This window comes from Dipteris shenzhenensis, chromosome 23 (assembly GCF_047967505.1).
Source record: "Dipteris shenzhenensis isolate YYH24624 ecotype China chromosome 23, Dip_SZ_1.0, whole genome shotgun sequence".
Lineage (NCBI taxonomy): Eukaryota > Viridiplantae > Streptophyta > Polypodiopsida > Gleicheniales > Dipteridaceae > Dipteris > Dipteris shenzhenensis.
In genome coordinates, this window is record NC_141618.1 from 39,139,071 (window position 1) to 39,163,125 (window position 24,055).

The 24,055-nt window shown below is 42.9% G+C and overlaps 1 protein-coding gene across 3 annotated transcripts in view; it reads left to right on the top strand.

Moving 5' to 3' along the window:
- NSH3 (inosine-uridine preferring nucleoside hydrolase family protein) overlaps nucleotides 1-24,055 on the top strand; it is a 44,456-nt gene that overhangs the window by 7,593 nt on the left and 12,808 nt on the right. Inside the window, exons 2-11 of one of the 3 annotated variants that reach the window (XM_087394651.1) lie at nucleotides 1,883-2,062; nucleotides 2,301-2,411; nucleotides 7,296-7,631; nucleotides 7,866-8,042; nucleotides 8,339-8,620; nucleotides 8,733-8,855; nucleotides 9,133-9,330; nucleotides 9,528-9,781; nucleotides 11,612-11,816; nucleotides 12,105-12,425. In XM_087394651.1, coding sequence (XP_087250777.1) covers nucleotides 1,883-2,062; nucleotides 2,301-2,411; nucleotides 7,296-7,631; nucleotides 7,866-8,042; nucleotides 8,339-8,620; nucleotides 8,733-8,855; nucleotides 9,133-9,330; nucleotides 9,528-9,781; nucleotides 11,612-11,816; nucleotides 12,105-12,425 — 2,187 coding nt within the window. Of the gene's footprint in view, nucleotides 1-1,882; nucleotides 2,063-2,300; nucleotides 2,412-3,121; nucleotides 3,411-7,295; nucleotides 7,632-7,865; nucleotides 8,043-8,338; nucleotides 8,621-8,732; nucleotides 8,856-9,132; nucleotides 9,331-9,527; nucleotides 9,782-11,611; nucleotides 11,817-12,104; nucleotides 12,426-24,055 lie in introns of those variants that run through there. The other 2 variants (XM_087394652.1, XM_087394653.1) reach the window with 2 other exon arrangements.

The window sequence follows — 24,055 nt, forward strand, 5'->3', positions numbered from 1 at the left end:
CCATCGGAAATGTTGGTGGTGTAATGACGAAGTTAAATTTGTGGCTTTATACAAGATAATACCATGTAAGATTCACACCAAGATTTGTCCACATTGTCAGCTGGAAAGGAAGGCGGATTTTCTTTTCCACTTCAATTAGATTGCAATGCAAGCGTATCAAATTGGTTCTTGTAACTCAAAGCTGCTTTACAACTTTCCTAACCCCTCCAAGTTTACCCGTCAGGGAGGCTAGTAAAGCCTACTTCTAACTTTAAGTACATAAACACAACGATTGCTCAATTGTGCTGCAACATGCTAGAGTCTGCAGGATCTTGACAACTGGAGAAGGCTTGAGGAAGTTCCCAGTGCAAACTGAGTCCCCTCGAAGGAGCAGCATCGAAACCTGAAATTAGCACCACCCAATAAAAGGACATGCCTAAGAACCCCGTTGTGCTTCACCCAAGACTGCAATATTGGTGGCTGGACGTGTCAGAGCAGGGGTTTCTGGTTCCTAAACTAGGAGAGAGTAGCACAAATGCCAACCAAATACCAACAAAGTGCTGGTGCAGCAAAGAGGAAGACCAACAGGAATCCAATCAGAGGTTTGAATTTGGGACCAAATGACCGCTGCACCGAAAAGAAACCATCCAAAGATATGAATACAATGACCTCTGGATGCTCTGGCATCCATTATCACAAAAGTCATCAATGGCTCCTCCATGATGACGGAATTCCCAATCTCACACATGATGAGGAAGAACCGAAGTGGGGAAAAGAGTGGAGCAGGTACCAAGAAAGGGGTGGGGTGTTTGGTTGGCCAGTGATCAATGGCCAATCGCCATCCTCTAGACTCGTCGGTGGCTTATGGATCAACCAATTCGCATGGTCTATGTGCCTCAAAAGAGAGAGACCACACTTGACAAATTTGTTCTTGAAGGCTCAAGATAAAAAATAGGGTCTAGGACATCGAAAATGGCATATTTGTGCTTTTGTTATGTCTTACAAGTACATAAGGACCTGCTTGGTTTGAATGAAGTTCCATGAAATCCGATTTATCAATCTTTGAAGAGATGGCATGGAGGTAGCAATTGGACTCCCATAAGGTAAGGGACATGCATATAGTTAGAAACATTCCAATTCATGCAATGGGAGAGAAGGCCAAGCAATACAAAAAATAGTGTTACTCCAAACCTAATCAGGGAAAAAGGCCTTTCTAATTGGCTAGTGCAAAGGTCTAAAAGACAGTATACAATAATGTAGTCGGACTCATCAATCAATTGATTGATATTTTTAACGTAGGCCAAAAGAGCCAAGTAGCCCTACGAGTGTACTTGTTGTCTGTAATAGGTGATCCTTGGAGTTCGTGATCTCTGCAAATGTAAGTATGCAAAAATGTGAGCTGGTCTCATTGACTGATGAGTCTTGCAATCGAACGGTGGTTGCCAGAACTGTGACTGACGAACCTATCTCTGACCTCTGGGTAATGTAAATAGGGCATGCTGCTCTGTCTCAACTCCAGTCTTGCCTTCAGCACAAAGTGGGCAGGTACGCTCTTCCCATGGGGTAAAAATGTGTGAAATTTTCTCCTTTAACAAATTGATCACAGGGGATGTCTTTGTTACACATAGACTTTCACATATTGATCACAAGGGCAGAATTTGTTTCAACTTTTGCATGGAAAATGTACAGTCCGCTTTTCCAATCTATTCTCATCCCTCTTGGTGTAGTTGGCCTCAATCTTAGGACAATCTAAGCAACCTTTTCTATCTTGACCTTACAAAGGAATCTTGTTAGCACAATTTGTTAATAATTTGGTGTAAGGCTGGAGTAGTATGTATTTAAATGTATTTAAATGCTATTGAAATTTCTCACTCTATGACCACTGTGTCATTTTGCATCACAGGCAATTACCATAAGTGCAAATGCTTGGTCCGATGCTGGACAGTCCATAAATCTCATTTATGATTTACTTCATATGATGGGACGAGATGACATTCCTGTTGGTGTTGGAGGTGAAGGAGGGATTACCTTTACTGGGAAATTCTCTTCAAACGTTGGAGGATATTTGCCACTTATTGAACAGGTACAGTACTCTGTAAATTCGATTGATTTTCTGATAATATAATAAAGTCAAGGGCATCAACTGATGGTCTAGCCTGAAAAGAGTCACAAATAAGTTAAATCTAGCCTTTTTTTGTGATTCTCTTCCATCAACCCTCAAATCAAGAAGTATCCCCCAAAAGGAAGATACTTCTCCTGAAAATCAAAAGAAGTCCTAAACATGTTTTTTCAAATTGATGGCTATCGTATGAGCTTTCTAGAGGCATTCAACATGGGGCGGATGTCGGTACAGGCAGGCTATTCCCCCAGGATCAGGGGGTCTTTTAGACATCGACACTATGTATGGCATCCGGAAGCAATTCCTTCCACAGGTAGACCATTACTACATTACTCCTCTGCCACTTTCTGGAGACCCCTTTTTTTGGGGGGGAAAAGAGAGAAATAATTGCTGCATTTGTGTGCTGATTTATGTTGGAATTTCTCCCCCCTTTTTGTTCTATGAATGGAGCATATTAATTGCACTTTGCAAAAGATTTGAAGAGGTATAAAAAGATTTGAAGAGGTATAGGAATAGGCCAATTGTTTGGATGAGGCCAAAATCAGTGTAATGCGTGCAGAAAATGGCTGGCGAGCAATGTAGTGTGTCTGCACTCCAACTCAAGCTAGCTTTAGTTTTCAGTCCTGCTCTTTATTGGACATCCCCTGGATCTTTGATAACCTTCAAATTCTTGCATCAAGTTTTGTCTTATCTGAAAAGGTTGAAAAGCCAGCTATGTACTCAATATGCAAGCACCCAGAAACACAGACATGTCACATAAAATTCATGTGCACCCTGTTCAAACTTTCTAAATTACTGTTCAACTTATACCAATTCTTCAGGACATGGAATTTTGTAAAATAAAGAGTGAATATGCAATTTTAGACCCGAGTTCCTCACCGTACCCTAGCTCCTCGACACTCCTTGCTGCACCTTAACTTTTTGAGCTGGGGCAGTGCCGAGCTTCCTGCTTAGCCCTGTCGTCCTGAACCTCCCCCCCCCCCGTTCTCTTTCTCCTGTGTCTCTCTTCTTCCCAGTCCTGCTCATCGGTGAGTTTTTTGACAAGCGGACCTTCTCCCCTTTTCCTGCCAATCGACCCCCTGGGCTGCCAACAATGGAGGGCACACTGAAACCAAATCGCCTGCAGCAGCGACGCCATTAGCTTTGTGCTTGTACAGTTGGTGGTACCTCTTTTCTACCACATCCGGCGCAGTTCAAGGAATCCGTCTTTCTCCCTCCAAGCATTCACAGTTTGCTCCCTCCCAATCAGTTTCTGGCCCGTGTACTTCACACTGGAGGAAAGCTAGTGGGAATCTTTGCTCCTTAGTTTCTGGTACGTCATGCTGGAAGGAAAACATTCCTACTAAGCACGTTTTCGGGGCAAGGCATCATGCTCCTTATCTAGCTTTCAAGAGGAGGCTTTTGTGTGTTTTCGTTGAACTGTAGCACCCTCATGAGCAAGGTTTTGAGAGTTACAGATTTGAGTGTTGTCTCTCTGACTCTGGTGTGTTGGTTTTTGGGTTTTTGGTGGAGGCTGGAGAAGGGAATCACTCTCCCATCTATGTTGTAATGATCATAGTTCGTACTATGCTTTTGAGTTGAATATATTACTTTTCTGGTTAAAATTTATGCAATTCTAAAGGCTTGTTACCTCAGTGGTAACATCTTCGTTTGGAAGGATCACCCTCTGGTTGGAATTTAAAAATAATTTTTTTGCAGTGTCAAGATGGCTGTTTCTAGGTCCAATTTGTTTCGGTGTGATTAGTGAAACATTCCGTGTAACAGATGAGCTACCCACACTAGGAACTGTAGAAAGGTCAAAAATGGCCAACCACTTCCCTTTTAAGATAAGTCACATACAAGATGGATATCCCCTCACATAATGTTTTTAGGTCCAGTTTCTTTCAGTGTGATTAGTGAAACATTCCATGTAAAAGAAGTTAACGAAAAAATAAGAAGGCAAACAAAAAGTGTTGAAAGGTTAAAAATGGCCAACCACTTCGCTTGTAAGATAAGTCACATACAAGATGGATATCCCCTCACCTGAGGAGAATTGAACACATAAACAGGATCTCTCACTTATGAGGGATGAATGAGACAGTGCGTTCTAATACCATGTTTGGAAGAGTGAGCAGAGAGGAGGGGAGTGCTTACAAGTAGCCAGTTGTACACTTCTCCATTAAAACAAAAAATTATGAATCTATGCATGTATCCCTTAGGATTAGGTTAGGGTTAGGGGTAAGGCTAATGTTTGTCCCAATGGCCCTGTAAGGTACCATTGTGAACCTTTAGTGCATTGTGCTGAATGGTACGGTTTACATTAGTATCAACAACACCTTCCCCAAATTCACAAATCAACAGCAGACTCTGGGATGATGCTATGATCTCCTCTATCATAGCCTCAAAAGTGAAGTAGTAAGTTAGTTTCAACTGTTTGCAACCAATCCACTTGACCATGGGCTCTCTTAGCTAATTCCTTGTAATGTCACTTCCTTGCGTAACCTAGACACCCTTATGATCATTGGCCTTGCATTATAAATCTTAAGGATAGCAACACCTAAATTGCCAAAGGAGGGGGGGGGGAGTTAGGTGTGAGTATAGGGACAGATTGATGAGAAGGGCAGAAGTTTGGGGGGGATATAATGGCTTGAAGTGTGGTCTGGGGGAGGAACTTTTTTAGAAGTTTCAGCCAGAATTATTGCTTGGAAGAAGATGGATCGAAATGTGGCATATCTTCTTGCTAGAAAAAAGCTGTGGCATATCAATCTCTTAACTATTTTGTTGCAAAAGGCATAGAGGTTTTCTCTTGAGGGAACTTGCGCTACTACAGGATAAGACGATGTAAGCTCATCATTAGCATTTTTTCTTAAAATATGCCTGGTGGGTTTGTAGATTTCATAGAGAGTTGAAGGGATACATGGTCAGCATTCTGCACAGCTTCAGTAAGGCTATGCCTAGGAGTGTACACATAGCGCTATAGATATCATTTAGGTCCTGACGATGAATTATGGAACAGCCTTAGGAAGGAGGTGGTGCAAGTGTAGCAGGTAACAAACATGAAGTCTCAGAAACCTAGATAAAAGGCGCAAAGGCAAGGGATCCACCATCGAACCCTCCACCATGTGGGAGACAGGCGAGTCCCAAAGAAGACCACTCCAACCAATTGAAGAAGATAAAGCCCTGTGTTGATCACCTTGTCTTTTCTTTATCATCTTGTTTTCCTTCTTGAATAACTTGCACTTTACCTCATGAGAATCTATCTGCTCCATGCACGGCCTTTGAGCCGAACTATGCATTCTCTACTTGCCATTCAAGCAGCAGATGCACTGTCTATAGATGTAAACTTCTTTCCTGCATCCTCCAATGATTCTGCATATCAGTCCCCTCCGTGACTTGCTTGACATGTTTTCCAGAATAAAAGAAAACCCCAATATGTGTACAGCCTTGAAGAAATACTATGTTTTAATTGTTTCCATTTCTTCTCTGTTTTTTCTTCTACTTTCAGCTCTTTCCCTCTTTTTTTCCCCATTCATCTGATAATTCCAGCGTGACAGTCAGAGGGCAGTAATTTGTTTCCCTTCCCACACTGCAAACGCATGGAGCTTTCTCAGCCAGAGAGATAGATAGATATATATATTAACGTCTCTTCTTATGTCAAAAATCCCAATCATGGGCAGCTCTAGGATCTCATAACTCGGTGCCACACGTTTCCGGTGTTTGGCAATGATGGCACGGATCCGATAAAGATATGGGTGCCGGGCACGGGGTCTTGGGGGCCTGGGCCTCCGTGACCTGGATATGGCGATGGTTCGGTCCAAAATCACACCACTAGAGTGTGGCAATCTGCCTGTGTGTGATAAGGTGGTGGTGGCGCCAGGGGTTTCTGATGGCAGAGAGGGCATAAAACTAGCTGAGGTGCTGGCAGTGAAGAAGTCTCTGAGTGTACTTTGCCTGGGTGTGGCTGGTCTTAGCTGTCTGTCTCCCAACAAAGTCTCTTTATGTCGCCTGAGGTCTGATAAAAACAAACCCAAGCATTTTTTATCTTCGTACTCCATCACCCTACGGAATCATTTAAGCATCCAATGTTCATAATCATTTTGCATTGTTAATGTATGAATAGAATATTTCATAATGGTCCATTTGGGAAAAGTTATGATCAATTAATTCTTCCCGTATTGAAACAGTTGCTTGTTTAACTAAGGAATATTGTCAATAGATTATTTCATAATAAAGAATTTAAGGAAGCTATGGTCCATTAACACTTAATAAGTTAAACAAATATAATCCAATGGACATATTCATTTGCATCCATCCTAATACTTAAAGTCTAAACCCATGCATCCATCCTAATACTTAAAACCTAAACCCATGCATCAATTGGAATTTAAAACACTATGCAATCCCTAAATCCATCACATTAAATCCTAAAGTCATAATTAAAAAATGTTACCAATGTCTAATCATTTAAGAATCCAATGTTCATAATCATTTTTCATTGTTAATGTATGAATAGAATATTTCATAATGGTCCATTTGGTTCTCAATAGACAGTGGTATCTTCCTCGGATTTCATAATATACCGTGCATCTACATACGTAATGCTCCTCTGTCTCCTCTTCCTGCTGGCATAACTGACATATCCGATCCTAATGGGCTGTGTGGGTGTATCTCCCTGTCTCTATTCTCAACTTATGTGACGAGGTTTGAATTTGGCCAATAATACTACGTAGCCCGTGAGATAGGTGTGTGTCCATGTATGCTGGCCTGGCTATAAGTTCATCTTGAGATAAATAGAAAATGGTTCTAGTAGTGTGTCATCTTCTTCCCTAGGGGCTCATGTGGTCTAGTCCAGGTTCTCTCAGTCTCCAACTTCACAATATCAGCTCTAATGATCTTGTTTCGGTCATGGCGAGACAGGTCTAACTTGGGACAATCCAAACTGTATTGAAAGGGTGGGAGTGCATCCATTGTCAACTCATGCTCTACAAACCATCTCTGTAGCTGAGCATACCAGCACCATGTTCGACCCTCCTCTGCTAGCTGCCTGGATGATATCATAGCCAACCGTGCATATCTGGAGCTAGGTAGATCCCACAATCTATGTATGCAAGTTACTGCCTGGAACAGAGCCGAGAGAGAGAGAGAGAGAGAGAGAGAGAGAGAGAGAGACTCTTAACAGAAATATCTGAGTATATTTTCCTTGAATTTTGTAATGCAGGGAAAAAGGCATTATATGCCTTTGAAACAGCCAACAGCACAGGCACTAATGAGGGAATCCATTTCATCAGGCCCCACTGTAGTTATGCTGATTGGATCGCATACAAACTTTGCCACATTCCTGATGACAAATCCAGAACTTAAAAACAATGTAGAACGACTTTATATCATGGGTGGTGGAGTGAACTCATCTAATCCCACAGGATGTTGTCCAAAAGGGTCTCCCACATCATGCATACCAACTCAGTGCGGTGACCATGGAAATGTATTCACTGCTGTTGATACCAACCCTTGGGCAGAGTACAACATGTTTTCAGATCCCTTTGCAGCCTATCAGGTTGCTGTTTATGATGTGTAAAGAAGATCTTTTTCTCATCTAAAATTTTGAACATTTCCATGCATGGGATTTATGGTTTGCATCGGGACAAACGAAATCCCACAACTTACAAATGCAGATGCATAAACTATTCCAGCTATATTTTAAAATCTGGGGCAGTAAAATGTTACTTGCTGCTAGCTGTGTAAGGCAAGGCAAACTATGCTGAATTAGAATTCCCCATTGTGATAACAGGTTTTGCATTCCGGCATCCCAACAACCCTTGTGCCACTTGATGCCACCAACACAATCCCCGTATCCAAGGAATTTTTGTCAGCATTGGAAAAAAATCAGCACACTTACGAAGCGCAGTTTGTATATCAAGTCTTGAAGATAACCAAAGATACATGGTTTAACGACAAATTTGAAAAGGTATGTTTGGGAAGATGAGGAAAAGAAACAAAGCTGTCAAGGGATCAGCATTATGACTATGCATGTGTGCTATATAGTATTAAAAGTGAATCAAGTCCACACATCACACATGAACTGAGTTTACCTGCTAGAACGTGAAGAATTTCTCCAGCAATGGAACTTTGTTTACTCTCTCTCTCTCTCTCTCTCTCTCTCTCTCTCTGTTGCAATAAAGATTTTGTGCCTTTGGTGCCATGAGTGGAATCCAGATAGGAGTTCCGAACATGCTTTGACTAAATCTTCTAGGTGTTCGACAGGAATATTTCATGTGGGATTCGTTTACATCAGGCGTGGCAGTATCAGGCATCCATACTAACCACGAAATTAAAAAAAACAAGTTCTGTGTGTTGCATTATAAGAATGTGACAGTGATTACATCCAACAAGCCATACGAAGCTCAAGATGACAGCAATCCTTTCTTTGATAATCGAACTATCCCAGAGTTCAATTTGCAGAAAGGTGGTGTCCACAGTGGGCATGTCCAAACGGGACTTCAGGACCCATTTTGCTTAGTGCCAGGAAAACGTGGTAAATGTATGGTATGCTTCACGCCTTGCCATCCAAAATCATGGAGTTTCAGTTTTTGTAATTAGGCTCATGATCCCGTCACAAAACCATAATTCGTACATCATGATTTCTGGTGCCTCACAGGATGGCTATACAATGGAGACCACTAGCCCAGAAGGGGTACAGATGCAAGTTGGATTCAGTGCTAAACATGAAGCAGATGGTCACAAGAAGCTTCAAATTTCTTTTCAAAACAGTTTTATTGAAGTGAGTGACCTTTCCTTATCACAGAACAATGCATATCAAAGGTAATATTGTGTGTCTGAACACACATTCACAAACATCAAAACCATCGCGTTCATACATTTAAGGACATCTGTAGGTAAATGATCATGTTCATTCATTTAAGGAGTGTAGTCAAAAAGAAATAATAGCTGTAGGTATTCCTACGGCTCTTCAATATGTGATACTTGTCAAGTATTTATAAATATTGAACTGGCTGATGTTTCTTCTCCAGTAATGTATTTTCACCAATGGAATGCAGAAATTGAATGCTGCAGAACATACAGGGCTTTATAATTTTGAGACACAGTTCCAGTGTTACAAGCAAGTGTTTTACAAGCCTAAAGAATCAAATGAGAGATTGGGCAAACCACTCATTTTTGACATGGACATAAGCCCTGGAGATATCATCACACTTTTCTATCTGCTCAAATTACCCAGAAAAGTCATAGACTTGAAGGTCAGATTGCGACTTACGGTCTCCATTAAATTCTCCCATGTAATTTCAAAAGATGAAAAAAAAAAGTGTACGCAAGACAGTTCTATCCAATCTTAGTCTGCTAGTCCCCCAAAGTGATCGTGTCATAGCTGCTTAAGACATTTAACCTGAAAGTATTTCCTTGTGTACTTACCTTTATTCTGAATGTTCTTCTTTAGGCCATCACTGTGTCCGCCACTGGATGGTCAAGTGCAGCTACTATAGACATTGTTTATGACGTACTTCATATGATGGGGCGTGATGACATCCCTGTCGGGCTAGGAGAGTTATTTGCCATAGGTGAAGCCTACCTTCCTTCGAAAACTACAGGCAATTGCAGATACAGGCAATCAATTCCAAATGGCGCAGGAGGCTTCCTTGATTCAGATACTCTGTTTGGTCTAGCAAGAGACCTACCCCGCAGTCCACGAAGGTCATTTTGAGAACTCCCTTAAGCAAACAAGCTCTGAAAGTTGTAATTGAGTCTCTCCTTCATTCAAAATTTCGTAATAAGAAGAAAAAATAATAAACCGTAGTGCAGACCAGAAATGTGCAAGCGTTTAAGAAACCAATTCCTGTTTCTTAATATGTACAGAATTACTGAGTACATTGCACCATACGTATCTCCATCAAGAAGCAAATTAAAAAACATTGGCCCCTCCCGAATCTCAAGACATAATGCAAATCGTTTTGTTTGAAGCTCTGGAAGACCACTGACTCTTTGTTTTAACTTATATGATTCCTAATTGTGATATAGATCATGAAGACAACAATAAACAAATGATAGTAGGATAAAGATCTAGCCCACCAATTGCAAGCATATACTCGAAAGCACTAACCTCACCATGTAGTATAGTAAGAGATAAAGCCTGAATTGCGTATCTATATCGAGGAAGAAATGAAAAACATGGGCAGGTCCCAAAACTTAGGAAATAATCAATTTTGTTTTGTTGGAAGCCCTGCGAGATACTTGACAACTTCAACGACTCTTAATTGTGAGATAAAGCACAAAGACAAAACAAACAAAGCACTAGAAGAGCTCAAATCCGTAATGAAACTTTTAGAAAGGAGATGGCTGCTATTCAAGCCAATATGCAGGGTAAACATGTAGAGTTTATGCAGCAAATAACAGATGGAAAAGAGAAGATTATAGAATGGAAGGAAGTGGTTAAGAAAGGTGCATCGGCCCCGAAGAAGGCCTTCATCTCTGATGCCTTAGAGGAGGAGAAAAGATGGAGCAGCAAAGCCCTTAACGTTTTGGTAAATGGCCTAGCAATGGGTGGCACCCAATGGCGGATGCAAAGGCACTCATGACCAAGATGGGGGTCAACCTCACCTTTGAGGCTGCAAATAGAGCTAATGTTAGTGGGGTTAATATCTAGTTCACCAATTGCAAATTATGTACTCACAGCCACCAACCTCTCCATGACATAGCAAGAGACAGCCTTAATTACATAGGGACAATTCTATAACTCAAATAGGGACATGAACAGCATTATAGAGACCTAAGATTGTTACTCAAAAGTTAAAGTTGTCCCCAAACTATGCAATAGGACCAATTGTGATAGTAGTGGCAACTAAGGTTTCTTTAAAGAGCTTGAGCTCAACTGACAATGTCATCAAGCTGTTTTTGTCCATGGCCCATGTTATGAAAATGCAACTTCTTCCTTTCCAATCCACACCTCAGACATTTTTTTATTTCATGTGGCGTTTGACCATCCACTTAACACCACCAATATCATGAAGAAAAGGACAAGTGCATTATATAAAGTATCCACCAATGGGAAGGTCAAGGAAACCCAATGATCTGGTAACATTGAAGTCTCTCAAGTGCCAAGGGCTTCACATCCAAATCACCCCTGTTCATGTTGCTCCATTGGGTCTTTTTTTCAGTAAGGTAGGTTAGAAGATCTCTAGGCTCTTGCTAGAGGGGATTTGAGCTAGTGCTGAACACAATGCAACTGAAAGATATACAGGGACCAGGTCTCCATAAGGACCCCTGGCAATGATAAGGATTTCATTCTATCCATCATAATTGTGGGCTTTAGCAAATGATCTCCTTCTAATAATATCAAAACACAGCATCATCTGTTTCTCTGAACTACAGATCAGGGAATCGCACTAAAAGGAACATTGCTCTTTTCTTTTGCTTTTGCATGATGATTGAATAAATCCATTAATGACACAACCAAAATAGAACAAAAAGTGAAAAAAGGATTATCTACTGAGCTACATTTTGCTAACCATAAAACTTTTCCTGCAGGTATACTGCTGAGAATTCTGTGGAATTTGGTGCACCAAGGAACACCGACCATCCAGAATTAAGACAGCCAAAAGCACAGGAAGTCATTGAAAATGTTTTGAAAAACGTCAGCAACAACTCAAAGGCTACTTTTCTGACAGGTGGACCACTCACAAACATAGCAACATTCCTTGCTTCCAACTCAAGCCTCAAATCTCTAGTTGAGGTAAGTTTATTCCAACCTGACGACGAAGGCCTTGAAGATCTCTTCTACCGAGCATGCCCTTGAATTACAGCATCCTTAACGCATGGTAGAAGACAAATATAGTGCATAATAACATAAGAGAAAGTAGATATACACGTGCTTATATCATCCAGAAAATGGCACCCTTTGGTGCATAAAGCTTCCGTAGTTAGTTGTTAGTGCAATGTGAATTTTTTGTGCTGACCGCACAAGTGATTATAGTCAAACAAAAGAAACATAAAAGTTTTAAAGCTACCATGCCTCTTGCAGGAGATATTCGTTGCAGGTGGATCTATCAACCTACCCCACCACTCATACAACTACGAGCAGCTAGGCAATGTCTTCACTATCCAGGAAAATACGAAGTCTGAGTTTAATTTTTTCTTGGATCCACAAGCAGCAAAATCTACACTTGAATCAGACTTGAAGGTGTCACTCATCCCTCTTGATACTATGCGCAAAAGTAGCCTTTTCAAGGGGATTCTGAACAATTTAGAGATGAAGAAGGAGACTCCAGAAGCAGAATTTGTGCACCGGCTGTTGCTTACAACTCACCAACTTCAACTACAAAGCAAGGCATACTCTCATACGGTATGTACCAACATAGCTTGCAAGTATATTTCCTTACTCTAGATCTGTGCTAAGTTGGCATAATTCTTAGAGGAATGTGTCTAAGGGGATGGGTTCCTATCCTTCCGGAGGTGTTACCGGAGGCCAAGGGCTGTTGGCGTGAGAAGCATGAGTGTTGCAATGCTCTAATGCAATGGATCGGGCAAAGTGCACCGTGCAGTGGTGTGTGAGTGTCGTATGATGTACTACAGTGAACAACGTCGTACAAGTGCACTATGCTAAATGACAAACACATGAGAACTCCACAACATAAGCAGAAGAAGAAAGCCTCGTCATACACTAGGGAACAATCCCCATATCGGATAGAGAGAGGAAAATGAGAAAGTGACCAAGATGGCCAAAGTACATATCATTGGACCAGCATCTACAGGTCACAAGTCGCAAGTCACAAGAACACACAGGTCTATCCCCATAGTAGACAGAGGGGTACACACAAGTCTCTCAACACTCTCTCCTTGACGAGCTCATAGCTCCAGCCTCTATCTCTCCTCACACTCTCCTTTCTTGCGCTCCAATGCCGAACGCCGAATGCTCAATGCTGAATGCCTCCCCCCCCCCTCTCCACCTTCGCCTTCATCCTCATCCCCCGCCTTGGAGGGTCCCTTCTTCGCTGAGAATCTCTCCCTTTCTTCCCATTGGTCATCCTCTTATCTCCTTAGCTGTTGAGGATAGCCGTTGCGCCGCTAGCTCTCTTAATGGCTACAGTGACTTCCTAACTCCCTGACTTGCTAGCCTCTTCTAGTCAGGATGGTGCAAATTCTCCATGTGCAGGTCAGCTGCACTCAACCACTGAACCAGTGTGTAAGTGTAAATACTCTTGACTTCTCCATGTGCTAAGCTCACTCTTCATGTGCGCAGCTCTCTATGAGATCGCCTTGGGAGCATGGTACTCCTGGTTGGCATGTAACGACCTGTGGTTGACATGTGTTGACCTATGGTTAACATGTGTCGGTGCATGGTTGCCTTGGATAGTACCGTGGATGAACACGTGAGGTTAAGTCCTCGTGTCATGTGGCTGACCTGTGTTGACACATGGTCAACATGTGGTTAACGTGTGTCGACATGTGGTCAACACCTGTCGTCCTGTCGTCATGTGGTCAACGCCTGTCGACATGTGGTCAGGGGTGTTTCTATTGTAACAGTTTCCCCCGCCACTATCATTCACCATCCCGGTGAATAGAAATGGAGGAGAGAACCCTCAAAAGAAAAAAAGAACTTACAAACCATTGATATGGTGATGGAGTAGGAAAAGAAAATGTTAGAGACCATGTGGCTGGCCTTGCAAGTAATACCAAAATTTGTATTAAAATGAAACTGTGAAAATAAAATGCTGCTTGATGAGGTACAGCGTGGGAAATTACAAAAACCTGAGTACATCATGAGGATAGGATACCATGATATTTACAATGAGAGCCAATCAGCCTGTAGAAAATCTAACAGTGAAAAAAAACCCAAAAAACCCATGTATCAAATTACTGAGGGAGGTTATCAGTAGCCTTCTCCTCTGCCTACTCCTCTGCCATCTTTGTATGTCTCTGTAGCCTTTGCCTCACCCATCTGCTCTACCCGGTCATATGTAGCTCTAGATGGTGTGTTTTCTCTTCAGCCTCAATCGTGTCCATCGCGTTTCTCAGATTTTCATAATTGCTCTTATACCGGTGGTATCGCAGATAGTAATGATCCTTTTGCCCTTGCAAGGTGGAATGGGAAGTCTGGAGGGTGGCCAACTGTGTTCGAAGGTCTGTGAATTCTTCCTCCATGGATGAACACTTCTTTTCCAATTCAGTCACTCTAGAATCTGATTTTTCCTGGGCAATCTGGGAGGAAGACAACGACTCCTTTAACTGTGCGATCTCCTGCTGAAATCTAGTTACCTTTGTGAGATGCTGGCTTTGCAAAGTTGCCAGAGCTGTTGCATGCTGGCTGCGTACTGTTGTCATTTCTGCTTCCCATTCCTACTTGTGACTGTGGTGGCTATCCTCAAGGGCAGCCCGCTGAATGTTCCAAGCGATGTCACGCTCGTGAATAGCTGATTCCTTCTCTTTACTGGAATACAAGAGTACTAAATCACCAACTTTGAAATCCCTCTTCCTGGTCATGCCAAGCTTTCTGTCATTTCTGCCACACTTCTTGAGCGAAGACTGCTTCACGTCGATGCTCTGCTAGTGCCTCCAAATCCCACAAGAGTTCTATTGTGCAGGCTTCAAAGTTGTCATTTTTGTTTAGAAGAACCCTGTGGACGTCAAGATGAAATTCATAAGGCATGACAGCCTCTAGTCCATAGACCAGCTCGAAGGGTGAATACCCAGTACTCACCTTGTAAGCGGTTCGGTAGGCGAATAAAGCAATTAGAAGTATGTCATCCCAATCTGCTAAACAACTAAGGAAAAGACGATGCATGATCCCGCACATTGTGCGATTTGAGCTCTCAGCTAGACCAGTGGCACGTGGGTAATAGAGAGAAATTTGTGAACTATTTGTAGCATGTGAACTAGTGCAGCAATGGTGTCATTTAGGAAGTGAGATTCTCTATCACTCATCAACTCAACCGGACAGCCAAATCGAGAGATGATCTGGTCATATAGAAATGTGGCTACCACCTAGGCCGTACAGTTCTTGACTGCACCTCCAATGATAGAAGGGGGGCACCGGAGTGAATGGTTGAGAGGAAGGTACTCGTGCCTTGTAGGCTTGGGGCCTGCTCGTTGACATGAATCACATCGAGTCACATGAGCATGGCAGTCACAGAAGAGCTTGGGCCACCAGAACCTCGCACGCATGATCTTCCGAGCAAGACATCTGAGGCCATATGCCCTCCACGTATGCCAGCGTGTGCCTCTTGAAGAATGGATTGTGTCTCGTGGGGAAGCACACATCGTCTCAAGATTTGGTCCTTCCCGAGCTTGTATAATTGACATGCAATCAACTTAAAAGGAGAAGCTTGAAGGATCCGCTTGCGTTTCTTTGTTGGAGTCAGACCTGGAGAAAAGCCACCTATAGACAAGAGGTGTATTGTGTTGGCATACCATGGTGGGAAGCAATCCACCGCAAACAGGCATTCATCAGGTAGTGCCGTCACCCCGAAAAGGCCCGCATCGGGTAATTCATCGGTGACACCACTGGCTGGTTCCCCGGAATGTAACTTGGACAAGTGGTCTGCAGGTTGGTGCAGTATGCCAGCCCTCACCACAATGTCGAGTTCAAATTCTTGAAAAAGAAGAATCCATATGCTTAACTGGCCACCAAAAGTAGGCTTATTCAATAAATATTTAAGAGCTTGATGCTCAGTGATGATCACAAACTTGTTGCCCAAGAGGTAGTGACGATACTTGGTCATGGCATAAACCATGCCGAGACCCTCCCTTTTTGTGGTACTGTAATTGTGTTCTGCTCCATTGAGTTGTCGGCTAGATGGGCAAATCAATCTTGGTATCTTGGTGAGGTTGAGCCAGTATAACACCTACTGCCCACCCACTAGCATCCACATGGACATGAAAAATGACATTTCAATCGGGCTGCCTGAGCATGGGGGCCTTCACGAGGCAATGCTTCAGATCATCAAAGGCCAGTTATTGCAGGGTGGCCCAAACAAAAGATTGGTCTTGATGTAGAAGTTCTGTCAGTGCAACAACAATGTCGGCATAGAAACGTATGAACCTTCGGTAATATCCTACATGCCCTAAGAAGGACTTCACCTCTTTAGGTGTACGAGGGATAGGCAATGAGATGATCACCTTTAGCTTGGCGGGGTCAGTAGTCATGCCCTCAACAGAAACAATATGACCAAGGAGAACACCTCGGAGTGCGAGAAAGAAACATTTGTCAGGGTTTAAACACAAGCGCACTTCTCTGCACTTATCAAAGACCCATCTCAACTTATGTAGATGATTATTTTGTATGGCTGGATCAAGATGGGAGGCCGTTTTACCATTAAAAAGAGAGAAGTCATCTAGAAATACCTCAAGAAACTTGCCGATATTCTCCTGTAAGAGTTTGGTTACAAGTCGTTGAAATGTTGCCGAGGCATTACATCATCCAAAGGGCATCATTCAGTAGGCGTATGTTCCCCATTGAGTGACAAAGGTGGATCCTGTTCTTTCACTCGGACTTGGTTGTACCCGCTATATCCATCCATGAATGAGTATAAAGCATGTCCTGCCACTGTCTCCAACACTCTATCTCTGAAGGGAAGGGGGAACCTATCACGTCGTGTTGCAGCATTCAAACTTTGATAGTCAACACATATTCTGAGTTTGCTAGTATCTCTTTTGGGTACAATGACAATTCCACTGACCCAATCAGAGTAATCCACTGGGTAGATTAATCCATCTTGCTCCATTTTTTGTATATCTGTTGGACTGCCTTGCCATAGTTGGGATTCATGCGGTATGGACCTTTAATCACAGGGTTTGCATCCGGATATAAGTCGATGCAATGCTCTATGAAATCAGTGGGCACCCCCTTCAGATCCTTGTAGGACCAGGCAAAGACATCCACAAATTCTTTAAAAAGGTTTGTCACTGCAGCTAGAAGATAGTCATGTTCCCAGACCCAAGTGGCTAACTTCAAATGCCGGGGTTGGTCCTCAGTCCCAATGTTGAGATACCGCCAATTCCGTGCCTCATCAACAGGGGCAATGCATTGGGATGTTGAGGTACTTGGCTCACCCTTTCTCAGCCTTGTATGTGCTGAAGAATCTTCAAGGGGAAAGTCCCCCTCCACTTCTCTCAACCAAGATGGGGGATAAGGAACTGGTGGGTTCTCAGGTACCAGCACGGGCTGAGATGTAGAGTCAATAGATGTTGCAGATGTTGTATGCCTTCGACGGTGCCTGTTTCAGCACGCCCCGGTAAGGTAAGCCTTCCACTTCATAAGTGGTTTCAGGAAGGTCTTCAGTTGAGGGGTGGTGGCTTCTGATAAGAAAAGGTCAAGCAAAGTGAGATCGGCCATGTCCTCATCTCCATATCCTGTATGCACCTTGGGTCCCCCTAAGACCTCAAGCTATTGGTGGTGATTCTCCTCAAGTTCAAGTCTATGTCACTTTCTTCTAAATCACTATCACCATCAGTTTCTTCTTCACTAGTGTTACTGTCTTCTGTATGACCATCATTGTACTCAGCCCTTTGTAACTCTTGATCTTCTGGCAAGTGATGCATTCGGCTACAAACTTAGCTACATCTTTTCTTGTAGTAGGCTAATGAAATTCTCTTGCTATCACTTGTAAAGTGGCAGTCACTCCCCTATGTCCCATATATTGTGGTTGGTGCATTTCTTCCATTACAATTTGTCTAAAGGGTCGAGTGATGCATAATTTCTTTTGATAAAAGAGGTATCCATCATTGCATGAATAGTCCAACATAGGATTCCAATTATTATTCTCTAATTTATTCCATATATCGGAAAAGTCTGGATCCTCTTGATCAGAATTCTTCATACATTCGAAAGGCTGGGTCTCTACAGCATTGATGTGATTAATACTTGGCTTTCTGCTAAGAGCATCAGTAACTACATTTTCTTTTTCAGGCTGATACTGAATCATGGGTTGAAAACTCTGTATAAATGATGACAAAATATGAAGAGGGGAGAGGAGAAGAGTGGAGATGAGGAGAGAGGGCACAGCTAGAGAGCACACCACAAATGACTAACTGTACACTAGATTTAGTTGAAAAAATGGAATATATACAAACCCTTTTAGGGTTAGGGTTAGGGGATCTAACCCTTTCCTTTATAGCACTCTGTAAGGTTAGTGCTATGCACATATGATCATGTGATGGTGCTATGCACACATGATCACATGATGTTGAGCGTGAACTCTCAACACCTTCCCTCAAGATCAACATCATGAAGTAGGCCTTCCCTCAAGATGATGATTCTGGGGAATCGAAGAAGGACTGAGCATTACATTCCATCACACCCCTTTAATGGGAATGTCCTTCCTCTGCATCAAACCAAGAGCTAGTCGGTGTTTCTCGAATAGCTCTTTACCGAGTGGTTTGGTAAAGATATCTGCAACATTTTCTTTGCTATCACAATGCTGCAATGTGATGTCACCAAGTAACACTCTTTCTCTGATGAAGTGCTCTCTGACATCAATGTGCTTTGTCCTGGAGTGATATACTGGATTTTTGGCCAATGCTTGAGCCGATTGATTATCACAGTATATTGTTGTTGGCTTTGACTCATCAAAGTAATCTGTTTCTGACAATAGTCTTCTGAGCCATATAGCCTCACATGCACCTGTAGTGAGTGCTCTATATCCTGCTTTAGTCGAAGACAAAGAAACAGTCGGCTGTTTGTTTGACAACCATGATATAGCACCTTGACCAAGGAAAAATGCATATTCCTGTGTCGATCTCCTGGTCTCATGATCTCTAGCATAGTCACTGTCACAGTATCCATGCAACCGTGGATGACTTCCTCTATATTCTATCCCAAACTGTCTTGTACCTCTGATGTATCTCAAGACTCTTTTGGCTGCATTCCAGTGAGACTATTTTGGATTTGCCATAAACTGTGCTAGTGAGCTTACTGCATAACAAATATCTGGCCGTGTGATTGTCAGATATATAAGAGATCCAATGAGCTGCCTATAGTATTTGTCATTGACTGTAGGCTTTTCTGAATCTTTAGTAAGTTTCAAACTCTGTTCCATGGGAGTGGCTGCAATCTTGCAATCTGCCATATGAAACTTCTTCAGGAGACTGTCAACATACTTGAGCTGACTCATGAATGTGCTATCTGAATCTCTCCAGAACTCAATTCCAAGACAATAGTGCATAAGTCCAAGATCTTTCATGTCGAACTCTGCACGTAAGTCTTGTTTTAATTTTCTGATGAAGCTATCCTTGCTTCCTGTCACAATCAGATCATCTACGTACAAAAGTGCAATAGTAATGTCTTTCCCTTGAACCTTGTAGTAGAGAGTATGATCTGCATTGGACTTCATGTATCCCAGATCAGCAAAATACTTGTCAATTCTGCTGTACCAACTTTTGGGTGCTTGCTTTAAGCCGTAGAGACTTTTCTTGAGATGACAAACCTTTTTCTCCTTTCCTGGTTCAACATAACCTGCTGGTTGTTGCATGTAGACTTCCTCGTCTAGATAACCATTGAGAAATGCATTCTTGACATCGAGCTGATACACATTCCATTTGCTGAGTATCGCTAGTGATATCAAGAACCGTATGGAATCCATCTTTGCTACTGGAGCATAAGTCTCATCATAGTCTTGACCATATTGTTGTGCAAATCCTTTTGCAACTAATCTGGCTTTGTATCTTTGAATACTACCATCTGGATTGTACTTCACTTTGTATACCCATTTGTTGGCTATGGCCTTCTTTCCTGGTGGAAGGTCGCATAATTCCCAAGTGTTATTTTTATACAAAGCATCCATTTCTTCATTCATAGCAGTTTGCCATTCTGGCTTGTCTACTGTATCTTCGAAGTACACTGGCTCTTCTGTAGCCATGATGGTAGTCATAAGAGCATAGTTGGTGGTTTCCACCTGAATTGCTTTGCCTTTCTGAGCATATGTCAATCTGGCTGGTGGTCTGCTTTCCCTAGTAGACCGTCTGAGCTGCTGTGGCTCTACTTGGGGTGTTGTTGGCAATTCTTGCTCTTCTTCATGAACCTGTTCTATAGATGACTGTGAAGTTGATGCTTCTATCTCCTGTGTAGGTGAGGTTTTCCATTGTGATTCCTCATCAAAGATTACATCTCTGGAGATAATGACTTTGCGGTTGATGGGATCATACAATTTGTATGCTTTGCTTTCTTCACTGTAGCCAACCATGATGCATTTGCGTGACTTCGCATCCAATTTCCTGCGATGATCATCGTGTATGTGGGCATATGCTATGCAACTAAATATGCGGAGATGCCCAATGCATGGCTTGTGTCCAGTGAATGCTTCATAAGGAGTCATACCTTGTATCGGTTCGGTAGGAAGCCGATTAAGCAAATAGTTAGCTGTAGCTATTGCTTCTGCCCAATACTGATTCGGAAGATGCTTTTCACTAAGCATTGCTCTAGCACTGTCTGCTAAAGTCCCATTCTTTCTTTCAGCTCTTGCATTCTGCTGGGAGTATCTGCACATGTGAATTGTCTTCGTATGCCGTGATTTTTGTAAAAGTTCATGAATGCAGAAGACATGTATTCACCTCCTCTGTCTGATCTCATGACCTTGATTTTTCTGCCTATTTGGTTTTCTACCATGGCTTTGAATTCTTGAAATCTGGAAAACACTTCAGATTTCTCTTTCAGAAAGTAGACCCAACAATATCTGCTGTAGTTGTCGATGAAGGTCAAGTAATAAAGTGAACCATTGATGCTGCGAGTCTGGGCATAACCCCATACATATGTATGAATCAAATCAAGAATATCTCGTGCACGAGAGGTACTTCTGACAAAGTTGGTTCGCTTTTGTTTGCCGAAGCAGTATGCTTCACAAACCTTTCCAAGAAACTGTAGCTTCGGAATTCCAAAATATTCTGATTCCTTAGATGTACTTGAAATTGACATGACCATATCTCTTGTGCCATTTTGCAGATAGTGGCATCTGTTGCATTTGAGCTGACATGGCATGCTTATCTAGTACTGTAGCTAGCATCCTGTATAAGCGTCCTTCCTTGACAGCTTTTGCTACTAGCTGACCTCTTTTGGATTTGTCTCTGATAGTGCATTCATCACTGTCGAAGATGACTTTGTAGTTGTGTTCCGTCATTTGACCTACTGACAAAAGGTTCTTGCTGAGCTTCGGAACATAGAGCACATCTTTGACTAATCCTTTTGTACCAGTGAAATTGTTCATAGGGATAACACCTGTCCCTTGAACTGGATTCGGTGTATTGTCTGCTGTGTAGATGACATTTTTCTGTCCTTCTAATGGCTTCATTTCTGTGAACCATTCCTGATGATTTGTCATATGAGATGATGCATCGCTGTTGATGTACCAAGGATCCTGTTCCACTTGGTCGACTTGATAGCTGTAATCCTCTTTAGGATTAAAATCAGTGGTCTAGGTGCATTGTATCAGTCTGATGCAATTCCTCGCTTGCAAGAAACATATTTCCATGTTCATTTGCAAAATGACTGACTAGAATGTCCACCACGATGATTTCCTCTTCCTCGAGAATTCCTTGATTACTGCTGGATTGACCGCCTTGGTCGTACTGCTTCTTGCGGCACTCTTTCATAGTGTCCAAACTTGTGACAGTAGTTGCACTGAATGTTTGACACATTGGTGGATGCATTTTCTCGTCCTTGGAATCTTCCTCGATTGGAATGATTTCCTCTTTGCTGATTTTGATGTTGCTGAGGATATTGTTGATGATGATGCTGATTCTGACTTCAATTTTGTTAATGATGACCACTTTTCTGATATGATCTACCCCTGTTTCTGCCTTTGCCTCTGCTTCTGTCTGAAGCTGTGAATGCCTGATCATTAGAATGACCTTTACGTGCTTGAATGGCTTGAGTCCTGAGTTCTTCAACCAAGTAGAACTGACTGAAGTTCTTCTAGTGTTGGAATTTGCCGTTGGTGGATGGCAATACTCTGGACTAGATTCTCATATCCTTCTCCTAGTCCATTCAGGATTACTTGAACCATTTCTACGGGCAGGATCTGCTATTGGTGCGGAAACTGTTTGTGTAGATGTAGATCCCGATGTAGATTCCGTTGTTGGTGCTGTGACAACAGATGGAGTAGAGCTACTGGTGGCTGGATCGGCCAATGGTCTAGGTGTACATCCATCGACATACTCCCATTTGTCTTGAAGCACAATAATGGTCTCCATTTGGTATTTCCATGTACCATAATTGGAGTTGTCTAATTTAGCAGATGCCTCCAGATTGAGGTTGCTAGTCGACATGGTGCAAGAAAATGTACTAAAAAAGTGTCCTGAAAAACTCTGTATGAATCAACTGCAAATACACTGAAGATGCCAAGTGAAATCTCTGTACCATCGGTGAAGATAGAACTGCAGTATATAAAATCTGATCTATGTTACAAGGCTTGTGGCAATGATGCCGGGAATAGCCAAGAGGCTTTACAAGGCTGAATGATGTGCATGATGCCATGAGATAGCCGAATAGGCTTTACAATGGTGGCATGTGTGTGTGAAATCAAATGTTATCTGCCCACTGAATCAATCTACAATGCCTCTGAACTCTGAAGTCTGCTCACTGAATTGATGAGAACGTAAGGTTTCAGGTAATGTAATGATGTGAAATCGGATGTGAACGTATGGACTGACTCCGAGTAGGTACTAGTCGGGAATTTCAGGCATGGCTTAGATTGGCAACTTGGGGAAATTCAAAGCGTCCCCTCTATGGCGATCTAGTCTACTCTGATCTAGATCTAAACCAATCGTCGATCGATGAAAGAACAACAAATAATTCCTTTTCTTTTGTTCTTTTTAAGTGCTGGGTCAGATGCGTCGATGGAGAGGCAAATGTGCGTGAAGGAAGTGGTTTTGTCGACGAGGCTCAAATGTGAGTGTCACTTGTGTCAAAATGTGCGCGTGATGTGACGAGCGCGTAGAGCACGAAAAACCGAGCGACTTTTCCTTTTGGAGCGCCCTCAAATTCTTCCTGGATCAAGAGATACGACTTGATCTAGGTGGAGGGGCAAAAGGAGTGCAAATGGTGCTCAATGATGATGTGTCACTGTGAGTCACATGCAGTGATGATGTGGCACTTGCCTAGCAAGAGGTGTGCCTGTGAAGCTCTGTGCTGAGGTGGCAGGAGTGTTCACATGAAGTGCCTGTGGAGCACTGTGTGTGCTTGGCAAGGGTCAATGCTGACTGGACAGCTGAGGTGGCACTGCTGAGGTGGCAGAGGTGACGTGGTAATGCTGATGTGGCACTGATGACGTGTCCCTGATGACGTGGCTAATGACGTGGCACTGATGACGTGGCTGATGATGTGGCAGTCGGCTACCATGTGTCAGGATAATGTGGTGATGTGGCACGTGGGTAGGATAAGGTTGCCACATGGCAAAACTCTATCTGCCACGTGTCGGAACGCGAGGCACTGGAATCTATCGAAGATTCTGACAGAATCTTGAAGATTCCGTCGTCTTCTCCGTCGATGGAGGCAGCCGTCGAGCCCGTTGGCTGTGTGCTGCATTGAAGAGCAGTTAGAGGAGCGTCCTGTTGGAGGAGTCCATGGGAGCCAAGAAGCTCGTTGATAGATCTTCGCCCATGCTAAGCAATCGTGAAGCTGGAGGCTTGTTGGTGAAGCGCTTAGAGCTCTTTTCAGCTATAGAAGTCGCTGTGTGGCAGTCGAGGAGGCGTAGGACGATAGTTGTGGGAGCCGATGCTTTGGCTTGTTGCAAAGCTGTTGTGAGTTGGCCGCTGCTGGCTATGCGTCGTTACCGCCTGGAGGTTGCAGTGCAGAGCCGCTATAGGCTGTGGGGCTAAGCCGATTGTTGTCTGCTGTGGTGGAAGGTCGATGTCGAAGAAGCAGATTCACGTAGGAGTCCGCCGACTTCTAGATGGATGGTAGGCAGCTTAGCTCACCGCCGCCCTTGATGACACAACCACGGGCTGCAAAAGGTTGATCGTCTCCTATCTGGGCACACTAATACG